The 13053-nt window shown below is 43.3% G+C and overlaps 1 protein-coding gene across 4 annotated transcripts in view; it reads left to right on the top strand.

The window, feature by feature from the left end:
* LOC311250988 (uncharacterized protein) overlaps nucleotides 1–12171 on the top strand; it is a 70346-nt gene extending 58175 nt beyond the window's left edge. For all 4 annotated transcript variants that reach the window (XM_084343215.1, XM_084343217.1, XM_084343218.1 and 1 more), the window contains 15 exons: nucleotides 592–851; nucleotides 979–1216; nucleotides 1296–1479; nucleotides 2410–2536; nucleotides 2750–2836; nucleotides 3755–3937; nucleotides 4073–4347; nucleotides 5452–5594; nucleotides 6701–6785; nucleotides 7740–7854; nucleotides 9751–9879; nucleotides 9961–10218; nucleotides 10940–11063; nucleotides 11195–11348; nucleotides 11430–12171. In XM_084343215.1, the coding sequence (XP_084199341.1) occupies nucleotides 592–851; nucleotides 979–1216; nucleotides 1296–1479; nucleotides 2410–2536; nucleotides 2750–2836; nucleotides 3755–3937; nucleotides 4073–4347; nucleotides 5452–5594; nucleotides 6701–6785; nucleotides 7740–7854; nucleotides 9751–9879; nucleotides 9961–10218; nucleotides 10940–11063; nucleotides 11195–11348; nucleotides 11430–11843 (2776 nt within the window). In that variant the 3' untranslated portion in view covers nucleotides 11844–12171. The remainder of the gene's footprint in view (nucleotides 1–591; nucleotides 852–978; nucleotides 1217–1295; nucleotides 1480–2409; nucleotides 2537–2749; nucleotides 2837–3754; nucleotides 3938–4072; nucleotides 4348–5451; nucleotides 5595–6700; nucleotides 6786–7739; nucleotides 7855–9750; nucleotides 9880–9960; nucleotides 10219–10939; nucleotides 11064–11194; nucleotides 11349–11429) is intronic.
* The last annotated feature ends 882 nt before the right edge of the window (nucleotides 12172–13053 follow it).

Here is a 13053-nt window from a genome sequence, read left to right on the forward strand (position 1 = left end):
ATATTAAATATATACTGTTAAAGGTGCAATATGTAAAAAATTTAAATTAACAACATTTTTTGGATGTTATGTCAAAGACGTCTACGTATTATTGACGTCTTTGGCTTCTAGATGATATGCTCAAGGGTGCAATATTCCAGAATTTTAGTTCAAAAGGTAAAAAGATTAACTAACGGTAACTAAAATAAATAATGTATATATTTAAGACATATACATATTGTGTTGCAGAGATGTTAACTGAAGTTAGTATACTAATCAGCTGGCCATTCCAAGTTCTTGTGCTTGCTGCGTAAACACTCGCTCGTTAGGTTGGTTAGCTGCACAGCCAACTGAGCTAACTAGCTAACAACAGCTATGGTCATGGATCTATGTAGAGAAGGCAGTTGGCATTTACTCTGTTGATCTGCCGCCCCCTATTTGTTTGGAGTATGAATTCAGCAGGCGGCCACTTCTTACATATTATACCTTTAAAGAAACACTGTCATTGTATTCTGGCATCCATTCTGTTACCTCCACTGCAGCGAGGAGGTTTGAAAGTTTGTATTAACCTGTGCCGAACATGATCTATAATCACCTTTCCCTTTCTTCCAGACACCGCTACTCTCAGTACAATGCAGCTGAGGTGGTCGACAGTGATGGCCGAGTGATCAGAAGCACCAAGTCCTCCTTCTACCACTTCCTGTGTTCTCTTGAATGGATTCCAGCGTACCAGCCACAGGAAGGAGAAAAGCAAGAGAGAAAGTACCTCCGTCCAAACTCAGTCTACCTGAGCTCACCTGAGGTCACCAGCCTGCTGGGGACTCATGTCTGCTATGTGGACATACACCCCAGCGAGTTCACCAGAGCTCTTGGTAAAAATGTGCCTACTGTGGTGTAGATCTCTGTTCTTCATTGCTGTAGTTATTGTTTGTCCTCCAGAATATTCTGAGCCAGTTACATAAGAGACAAACTGTTTGTCTCTCATTTCCCCTCTTCTAGGAATGAGACAAAATATCACAGTGGATGCTCTGATTAACTACCTGAAGCAGTGGTGTGTCAGACCAGAAGCAGATTCCCAGGAGCAGAAACCATCTGAGGACGAGTTGGAGGGGGCGAATTTCACTTCCACAGTTCAGCACATCCACAATGTCTACACCTATCTGTCTCAGAACTGTTCACAGAGCAGCCTGAAGGAGTTGTTCCAGCACAACCCTGCTGTTTATGTAGAGGACAGCAGGTAAGTGTCAGCCATATCACCTCAACTGTTCAGATTCATGTCAAGGTGTAGTCCCCACAAGTCAAACTCTGCTCTGCAGGTGGAATGGTGACTGGAGCTCGGGACGTTTCTACCACATGAAGGAAGTGTGCTGGAGTGACCCAACGGAGATGTTCCGGCGCTACAAACAGCTGATTCGCGGACCAGACAGCCCTGTGCCAGAGCCTAAGGTCCTGGCTCCCTTCTACAACCCACTGGATGGCATGAAAAGCTTCTTCATCAGAGTACGCTGCTCTTTTACTGTTTTCCTGAAAAGATCTCATGTCTCAGTTTTATTCATTTTACCCCAGTCACTTTTAGTCACAGCTCATGTCATTTCCCTACATGTATAAAATGTTTCTTAGACTCATGAAGCTGTTTGGCCTTTCATTAAGCCCAACTCCTCATTAATTACTGTCGCTATGCCTTTCAAGCTTTTTTTTATTCTTGCATGGCACAAAGTTTTTTGATAATGGCGGCAAATTTGTTTACTGTGAGTCCTTTACAGATGGAGTTGGGCATAAGCTGCTTTTTATCTCTAGGCGGCCGGCCTTGATTTACCTGCTCAAATGACATTTGTTGCTTGTTATAATAATAGTAATAAACTTTTTTCCGTGAAACATGACGTCAGTACATCTGCGAAGCGTTTCGTTGTGCGTCACAACGAAACGCTTCGCAGATGTACCCGCGTTTCAAAAACCTGTGTAGACCTGCTAATTTTGGTGGAAAAGTGAACTGAAATACACCACCTCCCAAACTCTTTGATTAATCAGTATCTGTCTTACTACAGACACGTACACGCCGCTTCAGCGTGTGGAGGAATCCAAACCCCAACAGTCCTGCTGTGGCTAATTACTGTTGCTAAGCTATGATTAGACAAGTGTTGTTTGGGGAGAGGTTTAGTGATCAGTCACAGTTACTTACATCTGATGATGTAATGTTGAGGAGGACATAGTATATTGTAAGTCACCAGTCATTTACAGATATTCAGATATCAAGACAATAATCGCTGGTTTTGAGGGTTTAGGTGGGAAAAGATTTTACGATGAAGGCACTTTGCTGTGTATAATGTTTTAATTAACTGACTCCCAATTATTTGTTGCCAATTTTAAGATCAAACTTCACCATTATTAATATAACCTATGCATGCGTCTGTGATTATGTCTTATGTGTAGCTGCTGGATGTGGATCGCAGTCCCAATATGAAGCAGTATGTTGGTTTGTTGGAACTGATCTGTTCATCGTCCCAAATACCAACTGCTGAGGTGCTACAGGATGTGTCGGTGCTCTATGCCAGACTTGGTAAGGACATTTATATTCTTTTGTTTCAGAGAGTTTCTCGTTCAGTCACTCACACATTTTCTCGCTCTTTATGTCCATCTGTCTGCAGCTCATTATCTCTCTGCTCAACAACTGTTTCCCTCTTGACTAGCCGAACCTGTTACATCCTCCCTGTTCCCTGACTTTAAATATAACATACTGTAATATAATAAATATATTTTTTATTTTCAACAGCTCAAAAGTGTACGATTCCAGTATCTGGCGAGCAGGAAAACATCGCTCAGCCCCAACTCGATCGTGGTTACTGCTCCACCTTGAAGGGTGAGTAACGCATTCATGTTCATGTTGCAGACACAACCTGCCTTCATTACCTCTGTACTCTGTGTGTCTGTCAGATTTCCTATTGGTCTGACTATTTACTGCAAAGTATTTGCTGCAAACAAGCGTCTTCCACCACCTGTGAGTGCAGCTCCTGTTTTGAAAGCAGCTGGGAGGAATTAAATGCTGCAGTCTGGAATTACTTTACAATGCAGAGTGTACGGCCTGCAGTGAAAGTGTTTTGAGGTGTGCCAGCAGAGTGAACTAGTACTAGTATGTGATAGTTTTAAGCTATATTGTGATACATTATCTATATCTTGATACTTTGAAATCTCTCTTAAAGCACTTCAGAAATGGTTCAAATATCACAATATTTTTGACCAAAGTCGTGACAATGTTGCAGGGAAGACTATTGGTACTTTCACAAAATATTAAAACAATGAGATTTTTAATAAATAATCATCAGTAACGTGGATATAATGACTAAGTCGGTAAAGGCAAGTAGAACAGTCTGGTAAGTTCAGACCTTGACATTACTTTACTGTAATAACCTTCAAAACCAGGAAAAGACAACACTTATGAGATATCACCATATACAAGTAACAATATTTAAAATGCAAGAACTTATATAGTCTCATGTCAAGATAATGATATCATTGATGTATTTCTCAGCCCTACAAAGAAGGCAGTGCAGAAGAAGACTGTCAGCTAGTGAACATGGATGTTAACAATGCAGGCTTTAAAATATTTCAAATACTGGTGAATTGTTTTTTAAGAAAATAAATGCATTCAGCATGTTTGTCGGCATCAAGGACACACACAGTGTGTTTTTTCAAGATACTCTGGATGTAAACACTGAGGAAGAAAGCCACACTAAAAGCCTGACGCTGACCCTGGCTGTCTTTTTTGCTTTGTGTTCAGGTATGGTGTCTGATAAGAGGGTCTTCCCCACCAAGGATAACAGCTGGGTGAGTCTGGCACGCAAACCCATGATTGCTGACAGCAAAGAGCTGGAAAAGGTCTTTAAGCAGCACAAGCTCTGTCTACTCAACCTGCCACCAGCAGAGAAGAAGACGACTCACAGGAGCAAGACTGGGAACTTTGGTATGCTGCATACGGCCGATGTTAGATACTTTATTACCTTTGACAATACTCAATAGAAAATGATTACCTAGATTATGTTTGTGCAGTTTGGGGTAACATACAGATCCTGACTCTTGATCTATAATTTCCTGCCAGCGCCGGGAGAACGAGCTAACACCGTGCCTACCTTCAACGAGAGGGACCGATATTTGTTCCTGGAGATCTGTGGGATCCATCAGCTGTCCCAGTGTGTCAAGACTGAGCCACAGACTGAGAATCTGAGACCCTGTCCATCTATGCAGGCCATGGTGCGCTTTGTGATACCCTACATCCAGAGGTTCCTCTACCACCACGACGAGCTGTCTGAAGTCTACTCAGAGCTGATTGGCAACAACATTGGAGAGAAAATCAAGCGACTTTCCTTTGGACAGGTCAGAAGTTTAATAAAACTGGAGGTAGTTTCTCGTTTGGTAATAAAATCTGATGCTAATCAGACTAAGGTTGACAGAGAATCTCTTACCCCCTGAAGTAAATGTTTAATGTTAAAGGAACAGTTCACCCAAAAGGTAAAGTTTTCTTCCCCCTGTGATGATGGATAGTCAGGTGAAGTTTCATAGTTCACAAAACATTTCTGGAGCTTCGCAGGAAAACAGCGTTGCAGCTGGGGTTGGGAAATCGCCGAGTACTTAATGCCAAGTACTGGGTACCCATGGAAAACACTAAAGTTTTCTTTTACCTTAGCAGCTACAATGAAGATCTATAGGTAACTTGTTTGGTCTCCTGGAGATTACAGCAGAAGAACTGTATGGAGCCATTTGATGTTTTGTTGGTTGTTCTTTCTGTTTTAAAACAAGTCTCCTGCAGCTACTTCAGTTGTTGGAGAATGCTGCAACGCTGTTTTGCTGATTCACCTGACTTTCCATCAGCATTGGGGGAGGAGATAATGACTGAACTTTACTTTTAGGGAAACTGTTCCTTTAAGCACTATTCAACAGCAGAAACAACATCCTTGCTCCACACCTCTTCAGTCTCTATCCCTGTTGATCGTAAAGCCAGATTTACTAACATGAAATCGAATTTGCACTCAGCCTGTCATTCAATTTGCACTTTGCCACTTAATGTACTAAGACAGGAGCTCATTGTGCAGTCATAGCAGGGACTGCATTCTGCTAGAGAGAAGAGCTCAGTAGTTCAGTGGAAGATTTGACTGAGATCACTGAACCCAGGAAAGAAATGATAATATGACAGTCCTGTTTTCTATTCAGCGTTATTCTCAGTACTGTAGCTGTGTCTTCCTGAGCAGTCAGGACTGCTTTGTTTGGCTCATACACACTGTGACACATACGCACTGCTCTTTAAAATCTACATTCTTCTTCATTACTATGTAACACAAACCGTAGTGTAAGCAGAAAACAGCAATAATTATTGTCAAGTACACCCTCTTGGACTCTTGGCACAGAGGGTTAGGAGCAAAGCACAAACATAATGTAATCTGGAATGTGCTCCGTCTGAAGCTGCTGTCTGATTGTTTACAGGTGGGTAAGCTGTACATTCGCTACCAGCTGGATGTTGGTGACAGTGAGGCGGTGGAGTTGCATGACGTTAACTGTCTGCTGAAGGACGAGAAGGAGCTTTACATCCAGAAAGATCACCTCTCAGCTAGGCTGGACATCTGCAGGTGTGTGTGTGTGTGTGTGTGTGTGTGTGTGTGTGTGTGTGTGTGTGTGGGTGTGGGAGGAGGGTCTTGACACACTGTTGTCAGACTAATTCCTGATAACTGATTAAATCCAGCAAAGTTAAGAGAACACATGCCTTTTTATGCCTCCACGCCGGTGATAGCCAGGGTCGGAGGCATTGTGTTTTCGGGTTGTCCGTCGGATTTTCGTCCGTCGATCCGTCCGTCCGGCCCATACTTGTGAACTCGATATCTCAAGAACACTGTGATATTGCGTATTGTGAAAGCAGTATCTCAAGAAAGCCTTTGAGGGAGTTTCTTAAAATTTGGCACAAATGTTAACTTTGACTCAAGGATACACTAATTACATTTTGGAGGTCAAAGGTCAAGGTCACTGTGACCTCAAATCTTGTGAGGACAATATTTCAAGAATGAATTGAGGGATTTGTCAAATTTAGCACAAACCTAAACTTGTTGATGAAGGTTCTCAGTCATCCAGCTCATGGTAATTCTAAGTGCTGTATCGTAGGCAACTGGACTTGTTTCAGTTTCTTGAAGACGTTTCACCTCTCATCCAAGAAGCCTCTTCAGTTCTAACTAAGTTGCAGGCTTTTAAACTCTGTGTGGGAGTGTCCTTACAGAGTCATTAAGGATACGTGTGAGTCTTAAATTTCTTTCTCATTAGTTTCAGCGTGTCTCCTCCCTCCTTTATCTTCCTCCTCCATCCTGTCGATCTCTCAGCCAGGCTTAGCCCACCAGTAATCAAAATGAACAACAAAATCTGACATTCTGAGACCATTTGCTTGGTGCTGAAATCCAGATGTAATGTGGTCACAGGTGTGTGGTTACAGAGTATTTGATCACAGCTTTGAAGGTGGCTCAGCCAATCATAATCAAAGACCAGAACCCTTTGTTTTCAAACAACCATTATAAAGAATGAATGATAAAATCCTTTTGATGCTCTCGCCTCTACGTGTTATGTTTGTATGAGACTTGTAATCCTGTGTGTGTGTGTGTGTGTGTGTGTGTGTGTGTGTGTGTGTGTGTGTGTGTGTGTGTGTGTGTGTGTGTGTGTGTGTGTGTGTGTGTGTGTGTGTGTGTGTGTTCAGGGAGCTGGTGAAACTGTTCTGCACAGAGAGCAGCCACAGGAAAGAGCTGATGCCTTTTCTGAGCGGCCTGATAACCTCGCTCGATGTAAGTGATAAATGATCCCTTCAAACATTGATCACTAATCCGGGGAAAAGGGCCTTCGCTCGCTCGCGGTCACCCTGTCGTTCTTTGTCTTTTCTGTCACACTTACACACTGGACCGCCACCAGTGCAGAGCTGACCGTAGCTAGAACTAATAGGCTGTTTCCCCGGAGGGAGTCACGTTTACATTACATCTCATCTCTGTGGAGCAGCAGAGACTCTGTGAAGTCAGAGAGTTGAGAGGTCAAACTTTGATCCCTCTCTGTTCAATATCCTGTCTTGTGTGCTTCTTCGTCTTTGAGACATGCAGCAGAACAGGGCTGCGTTTTAATCGATATTGAAATCTGGAGAACACAAGGCTGTTTGATTAAAGTTCTATATCTGGATGTGCCAAAGAAAATAAAATTGAATATTTGACTGCTTGATTAAAGATTTTAATGATGTGATTCTGAGGCGTAACAGCCATTTAATACACTGCAGTCAGACTGACGCAGATAAGAGAGGCTTAGGGGAAAACCAGTCCAGATCTGCCTCTCGACTTATTATATCCGCTTATTAGTTTAGCTTTTTTATTATTCCTGGGAATTGATCAAACAGTCCCGGGATGTACATGTTGATTTGGTCATTAACATTTTAAAGAGATGAGGCGTCTCTAAAGCAGCAAGGTTGGGAGCGTCTGCTACTTCCTCTGTTGGCGAGAGGCTGAGAGGAGAAACCCCAAATCTGCTCTGCTTCGATCCGCCGGGTCTTCATACATTCAGGAGGTCTTTTTGTCAATCCTGAATATTAAACCTCTGTTTATGTATGAAGTACAGCCCTGTCTTATAGACTAAATAATTAAATTCTACAGTTCTTGAGAGGCATTAATCTAAAACAAATGTAATATCCTCCATCAAGATTAGATCTCAGTCTTGCTACATATTTTCACCACAGTCATTAGCTGTGTTTGTATGTGCAGGACCCAGCATCCCTGAAGAGATTCCTGCACAAGGAGGACATCAGAGAGCTGCCCAGTGACGAGGAGGTGTGGGAGGTCCGAGAGCCCCCCAGACCTGATATCAACCTGGAGAGAGGTACAGAGGGCACACAGTCAGAGTTCATCACTCATCATTGTTTGCTAATGTCAGCACACTGACTTTGTGACTCCTCTCTATTTGTACCATGGTTACACTGTGTTTTAAAAATTCCTATCAGACAAGTCTTGCCAGTCGCCAGCCATCTTGGTAACGCCCCCAGGCAGTCATTTTGGGCCAACAACACCAGGCCCCTATCTAAATGAATAGGGAGAGATCCAGAACTCCACTTTCAGCTGTCCCTGCGACATTAGTGCATACATGGAGTCACTGGTCGAATCTGATCAAACATGCTTAAAATGTTTGTTGACTTTGCCACAAAAATAGTTGAAACTATTGTGAATCTTAACTGTGCAACAACATGACTGGCTGACATGTTTCCTGCTTCGGCTATGATAAAGCAGGCGATCGGCCTTTGCAGGAAGCGGTGAGAAATGTGTCATACGATGGTGATTCCTGGTGTGAGGAACTTCTCACTGCTAATTCAGCATGTCCCATTGCAGTAGTTTTCAGTCAGGTTGTTAAATGATGCTATCATCAAAGGAATTGACTGTAGGAATCTAAGAAAACAAAGGAACATTCAAGGTAGGGATGTACAGTGAATGTACAATTATAAACACCTTCCTACCAAACACATCTGATTAACAAGAGAGCACTGACTGGAACAGTCCTCTAATATCAGGCTAGTATTTGTCAACTGTTAATTTGATGAGATTGCAGGAAACAATGCAAAGAAAGCTTTATGAACACTTTGCTCTAACACAAACCATATTTTATATTTATTTATTTCATATCTGAGATTTTCAGAATTCAGGCAAGAAAATTCTAATTTTCCGTTAGAAAACATGCATTTGACTTCATTTAGCATTTCTCTAATGAGGGTAAATATATGCAGAACAGCCCTAATATACACTCTTTAAGATGATATGACAGATGATAATTACTAACTGTATAGTTAATGACAGATGATAATGATTGATTGTGGAACAGGTTGAATTTACTTCTGTTCAAACAGTTTTTGGAGCTCTGATGTGGGACTGAGCGAAAGTGAACTACAGTGTGTGTGTTGATGCTACCGAAGGAACATGTCACCCTGTGCAACACTGTGACTCACTGATGTGTTTTGAGCTGTTTTTGGACAACACTGGAGCTTTGTGTCACAGAGACGAACATGTATCAGGCTTTGAAACACACAATACTTCTACAAAACATCCCAACACTCGAGACGGCACTGTTAAATTATACAGACTGTGGGGAAAACAGACTGCAGAATAAAACCTGCAGCTCAGTGTGTGTCGATGTGTGAGAGAATGATGGTGTGACGCAGAACATCAGCCTATAACTCGGAGCTGTAACTGCAGCCTGAGATGAATCCTAACAACTCGGAGCTGCTTCCTCTCAGTCTGTGTGAAACGGCATCTTACATCTGCACTTTCTCCAGTTCTCTCTGTGACACTTGCCCTGATTTCCATTGTCATTTCATAATATTCAAAGTGTTTATCTTCTCTATCTCAGCCTGCACGAACACTCTCTCACTACACACACTCACACACACACACGCAGATAACTGGTGTGTTCTGTCATATGCTAATTCGGGTTTGTTCACTGTTGTGTGTGGCGACATAAAAGAGCAGCTGTTGCCAGGGCTCAAAGAGCGAGAGGAGCAGATCCCTCACTGCAGCAAAGAGCACACTCACACACACGCACACACACACACACACACACACACACACACAGACTTACATCTGCAAGGATTAATATGATCAAACGACTTTTTCATCAGTAGTCTGTTTATATGGCTCAAAACAGGCTTATGTATGATTGGTGTTTTACAGCTCTTATCCAATCTCTTCTTCTTTTGCTGTGGTTTAATTCACTGAAAATGTTTTGCTCCAGTGCTGTCAAGGAGTTACTCCCCCAGCAGCGCCCCAGAGGAGCCTCCTCGCCCTGCACAAGAGGACGGGGAACAGACGCTGATTTGCTGGCCTCCTCGAGCACCCATGAATACAGGAGCCAGTCGCACAGGTGTGTTGAAAAGGAGTTGTTTTTTTCCTCACCATGCAAAACTACATTTCTCATTTCCCCCAATTTTTGATGTACCACCAGTTCATGCAGATAGTGGTGTGGTGGATGCCGTCATGAAGATGTGGCCTCCTCCTGCTGCGCCTAAAGACGGAGGCCTGGAGAAGGATGTGTCCCCCAGAGGAAGTGGCCGTGTTGTCGGCCAGACTCCCAGCAGCAGCAGCAGCAACGAGGCAAAGCTGCCACTCAGACCAGCAGACCAGCCAGGCCTTCAGAGAGTCTTCAGCCATCCAGGCCAACCTAACCCTGCTGCTGTGACCTCCAACACACCTCCTGCTCCAGGTTACACATTCAACAAACTCTACTGCCATTGTTCATACTGGTTTAGAGTTACTTCCTGGAGTTGTAGCTGCTGCAAACAGAATATTACTATTACTATCTGTCATTTGTAAAGGGTCACATGTCGATCTAAACCCACAGAGAATTAGCCCCAGCTCTGCTGTTCTCCTGAGCTCTACAGAGACTTTTAGTCTCTTTTAGCTTGTTTTGGTTTTCTGGCCCACAAACTGAACAGCTGTGTTTCCAGCCACAGCAGGAGGCTGTTTTCAGTGTAAAGCTTCCAACTGTTTGCTACCTTCCCAGCACCAAAAGGCACCAAGTTAGCAAGAAGCTAGTGAAAACAGTGGAGCATTTAGCAGCTAAAGAGGCAGATATTTTTCTTAGGTGTTAGTAGAGTTAATGTGGAAGTGGTTCCACTGGCCAAAAAGATGTAATTGTCATTATGCAATACGAGACTGTATAATGGAATTTAATTTTCTGTGCATTTTAAAACTAGCAACAGCTTACATTTACAAGGTATCTCTTCATAAAGCAGTCTTGTTTGAATTAATGAGTATGTCTTATTCATAACTGTTTCCTTGCATATTTAAAGCCACTTTAAAATACTAATACAGTGTGGCACAAAGAAAAAGTCATACCATCAGAAAGATTTCAACGATGCCATAATCACAGATTGAGAACATCCTTTTTTATATTCCTCCATTTGGTTGTCTGTCACCAACAGAGCGCAGTCACCAAAGTGAGACCACTGAGTCTGACAGAGCTGAGGCTGGAGAGGAGACAGCTCCACCACCTCCATCTGCACAGCCTGCTGAGACGGCCAGCGACCAGCTGGCTCCAAACAGCCTGTAGGCTTCTTCTGCTCATCCCCAGCAATCTGAAAAATAAATGAAGAAAACTAATGTTGATTTTTTACGTAATCCCAATTCCCCCTGCCTCCCTCTCTAAACTCATCCTTCCTTTGTTGCTTCTCTGTCAGCGTCGTCCCTGAGGCCGTGGTTCTCTCAGGCGTTTTCCAGGGGACTGCAGCCGCTGCAGAAACTCCGCGTCCTCCGCTGATCCTGGACTTCCCTCACTGGAACACACAGGCCACACTGGAGGACATGGAGCTCACCTGCCAGAGACCCACAACCGTCAGTACATTCACCACACATGAGGGTTTCTCATCAGTTGAGAGCTAGCAAGATTTTCTAAACTGTGCTGTGCTTGCATAGGTTGTGATGTCCGACGACGCAATGGATTTCGCAGCGATCGGCGAGTGGGGGGAGCAGCTGGTCAACTCCTTCCTATGCCACTGGAGAGACGGTGCTGAGCCCGGACGACCCACACACATCCTGTGGTGCAATCAGAGCGGAGAGAGCGGCCAGCCCTACGACTTCAGGCTCACTTTTGGAGCAGGAGGAGGGCCGACGGTGGTGTACGTGGAGGTGAAGTCGACTATAAAGAAAGAGAAGTCGTTCATCCACATGTCTGCCAATGAGCTGGACTTTGCGCTGAAAGAGAAGGAGCGCTACCACATATTCAGAGTGTACAGCGCAGGAGACGCTCAGAACGTTCGCCTGTGTCGCATTCAGAACCTGGCGCAGCATCTCCACACCAAAGACCTGGCACTATATCTCTTTGTTTGAGTCTTTTGTATGTTTTGTGGGAATATTTGCACTACATTAACTCATGCCTAAACATTCATATGCCTGTTTAAGTTCATCCTAACTGCACTGATTTTTGGTCTTCTTGTTCTTAGTGTTATTGTTCCAGCTAATGAGAAAAATGTTCACATTCCTTTTTAATTTGTCTAAGATATTTTTATTGCCAACAAACTGCACACAGTTGTGTCTTTTCTAGTCAGTGCACAGTTTTAAAGGGGACGGTGGACATACTGAATGTTTTTACCTTTTTTTATTCCCCCTACCTCACCTCTACTGTAGCATTCCTCTGAAATAAATTGTTTTTCTGACAGCTGAATCCTGGTTCATGTGTGAGCAGACACAACCTGTGTATCTTTCTTAAAGGGAAAATTCACCCAAAATGTAAAGTTCAGTTATCATCTCATCCATCAATGCTGATGGAAAGTCTGGTGAAGTTTCGTAGCTTCACAGCACAACAGAGTTGCAGCATTCTCCACAACTGAAGTAGCTGGAGACTTGTTTTAAAACAGAAAAACAACCAAAGAAACATCACATGGCCCCATACAGCTCGTCTGCTGTAATCCAAGTCTCCAGAAGCCCCGAGATCCCAAAAGTCATTTACACCCTTTTTAAGCTGAAATCTTAGCAGTGCACGTCTGAAGTGGTCGCACAATTTTCACTGTGTTGTGGGTGTAAATTTGGGAATTTAAGACTCCGATTACACTCGACGAGCTGCATGTTGTTTGTTTTTGTAAAGAGACATTATGTAAAAGATGGCATTTTGTGAGAGTTGGCGCCCCCCACAGTTTCTGAGTGCAACACCACTGTGGTCAATACAAATCCCAGGTGTTTAACAGTTTGTCAGATGTAATGTAGGTGCTGACTACAAACAAAACTCCTGACATCAGAACAATATGGTGTGTTGAAAACTTGCATAGGTAAACATGTATGTTGCGCTGTGATCCTGCCCGCTCACTGAAGTTACATCTGCTGGCCTGGCTCTACTCGGTTTGCCTCGGCGTGGCAGGGATTTGCATTTCCACCGCAACTGGGCTTCCTGCTTGAGGGTGTATCTTTAACCAATGACGCACTTGTCTCCATTCCTGCAGTGCTATCGAAGAATCACCGCTAACAAAGTGGCTCTGCTAATTCAGTTAAAAACACGTTTCATTTCCTATAACTTTTTCACAACAAAAGCCCGCCGTTATTATGA

This window comes from Pagrus pagrus, assembly GCF_965226575.1.
Source record: "Pagrus pagrus genome assembly, chromosome: 21".
NCBI classification, from domain to species: domain Eukaryota; kingdom Metazoa; phylum Chordata; class Actinopteri; order Spariformes; family Sparidae; genus Pagrus; species Pagrus pagrus.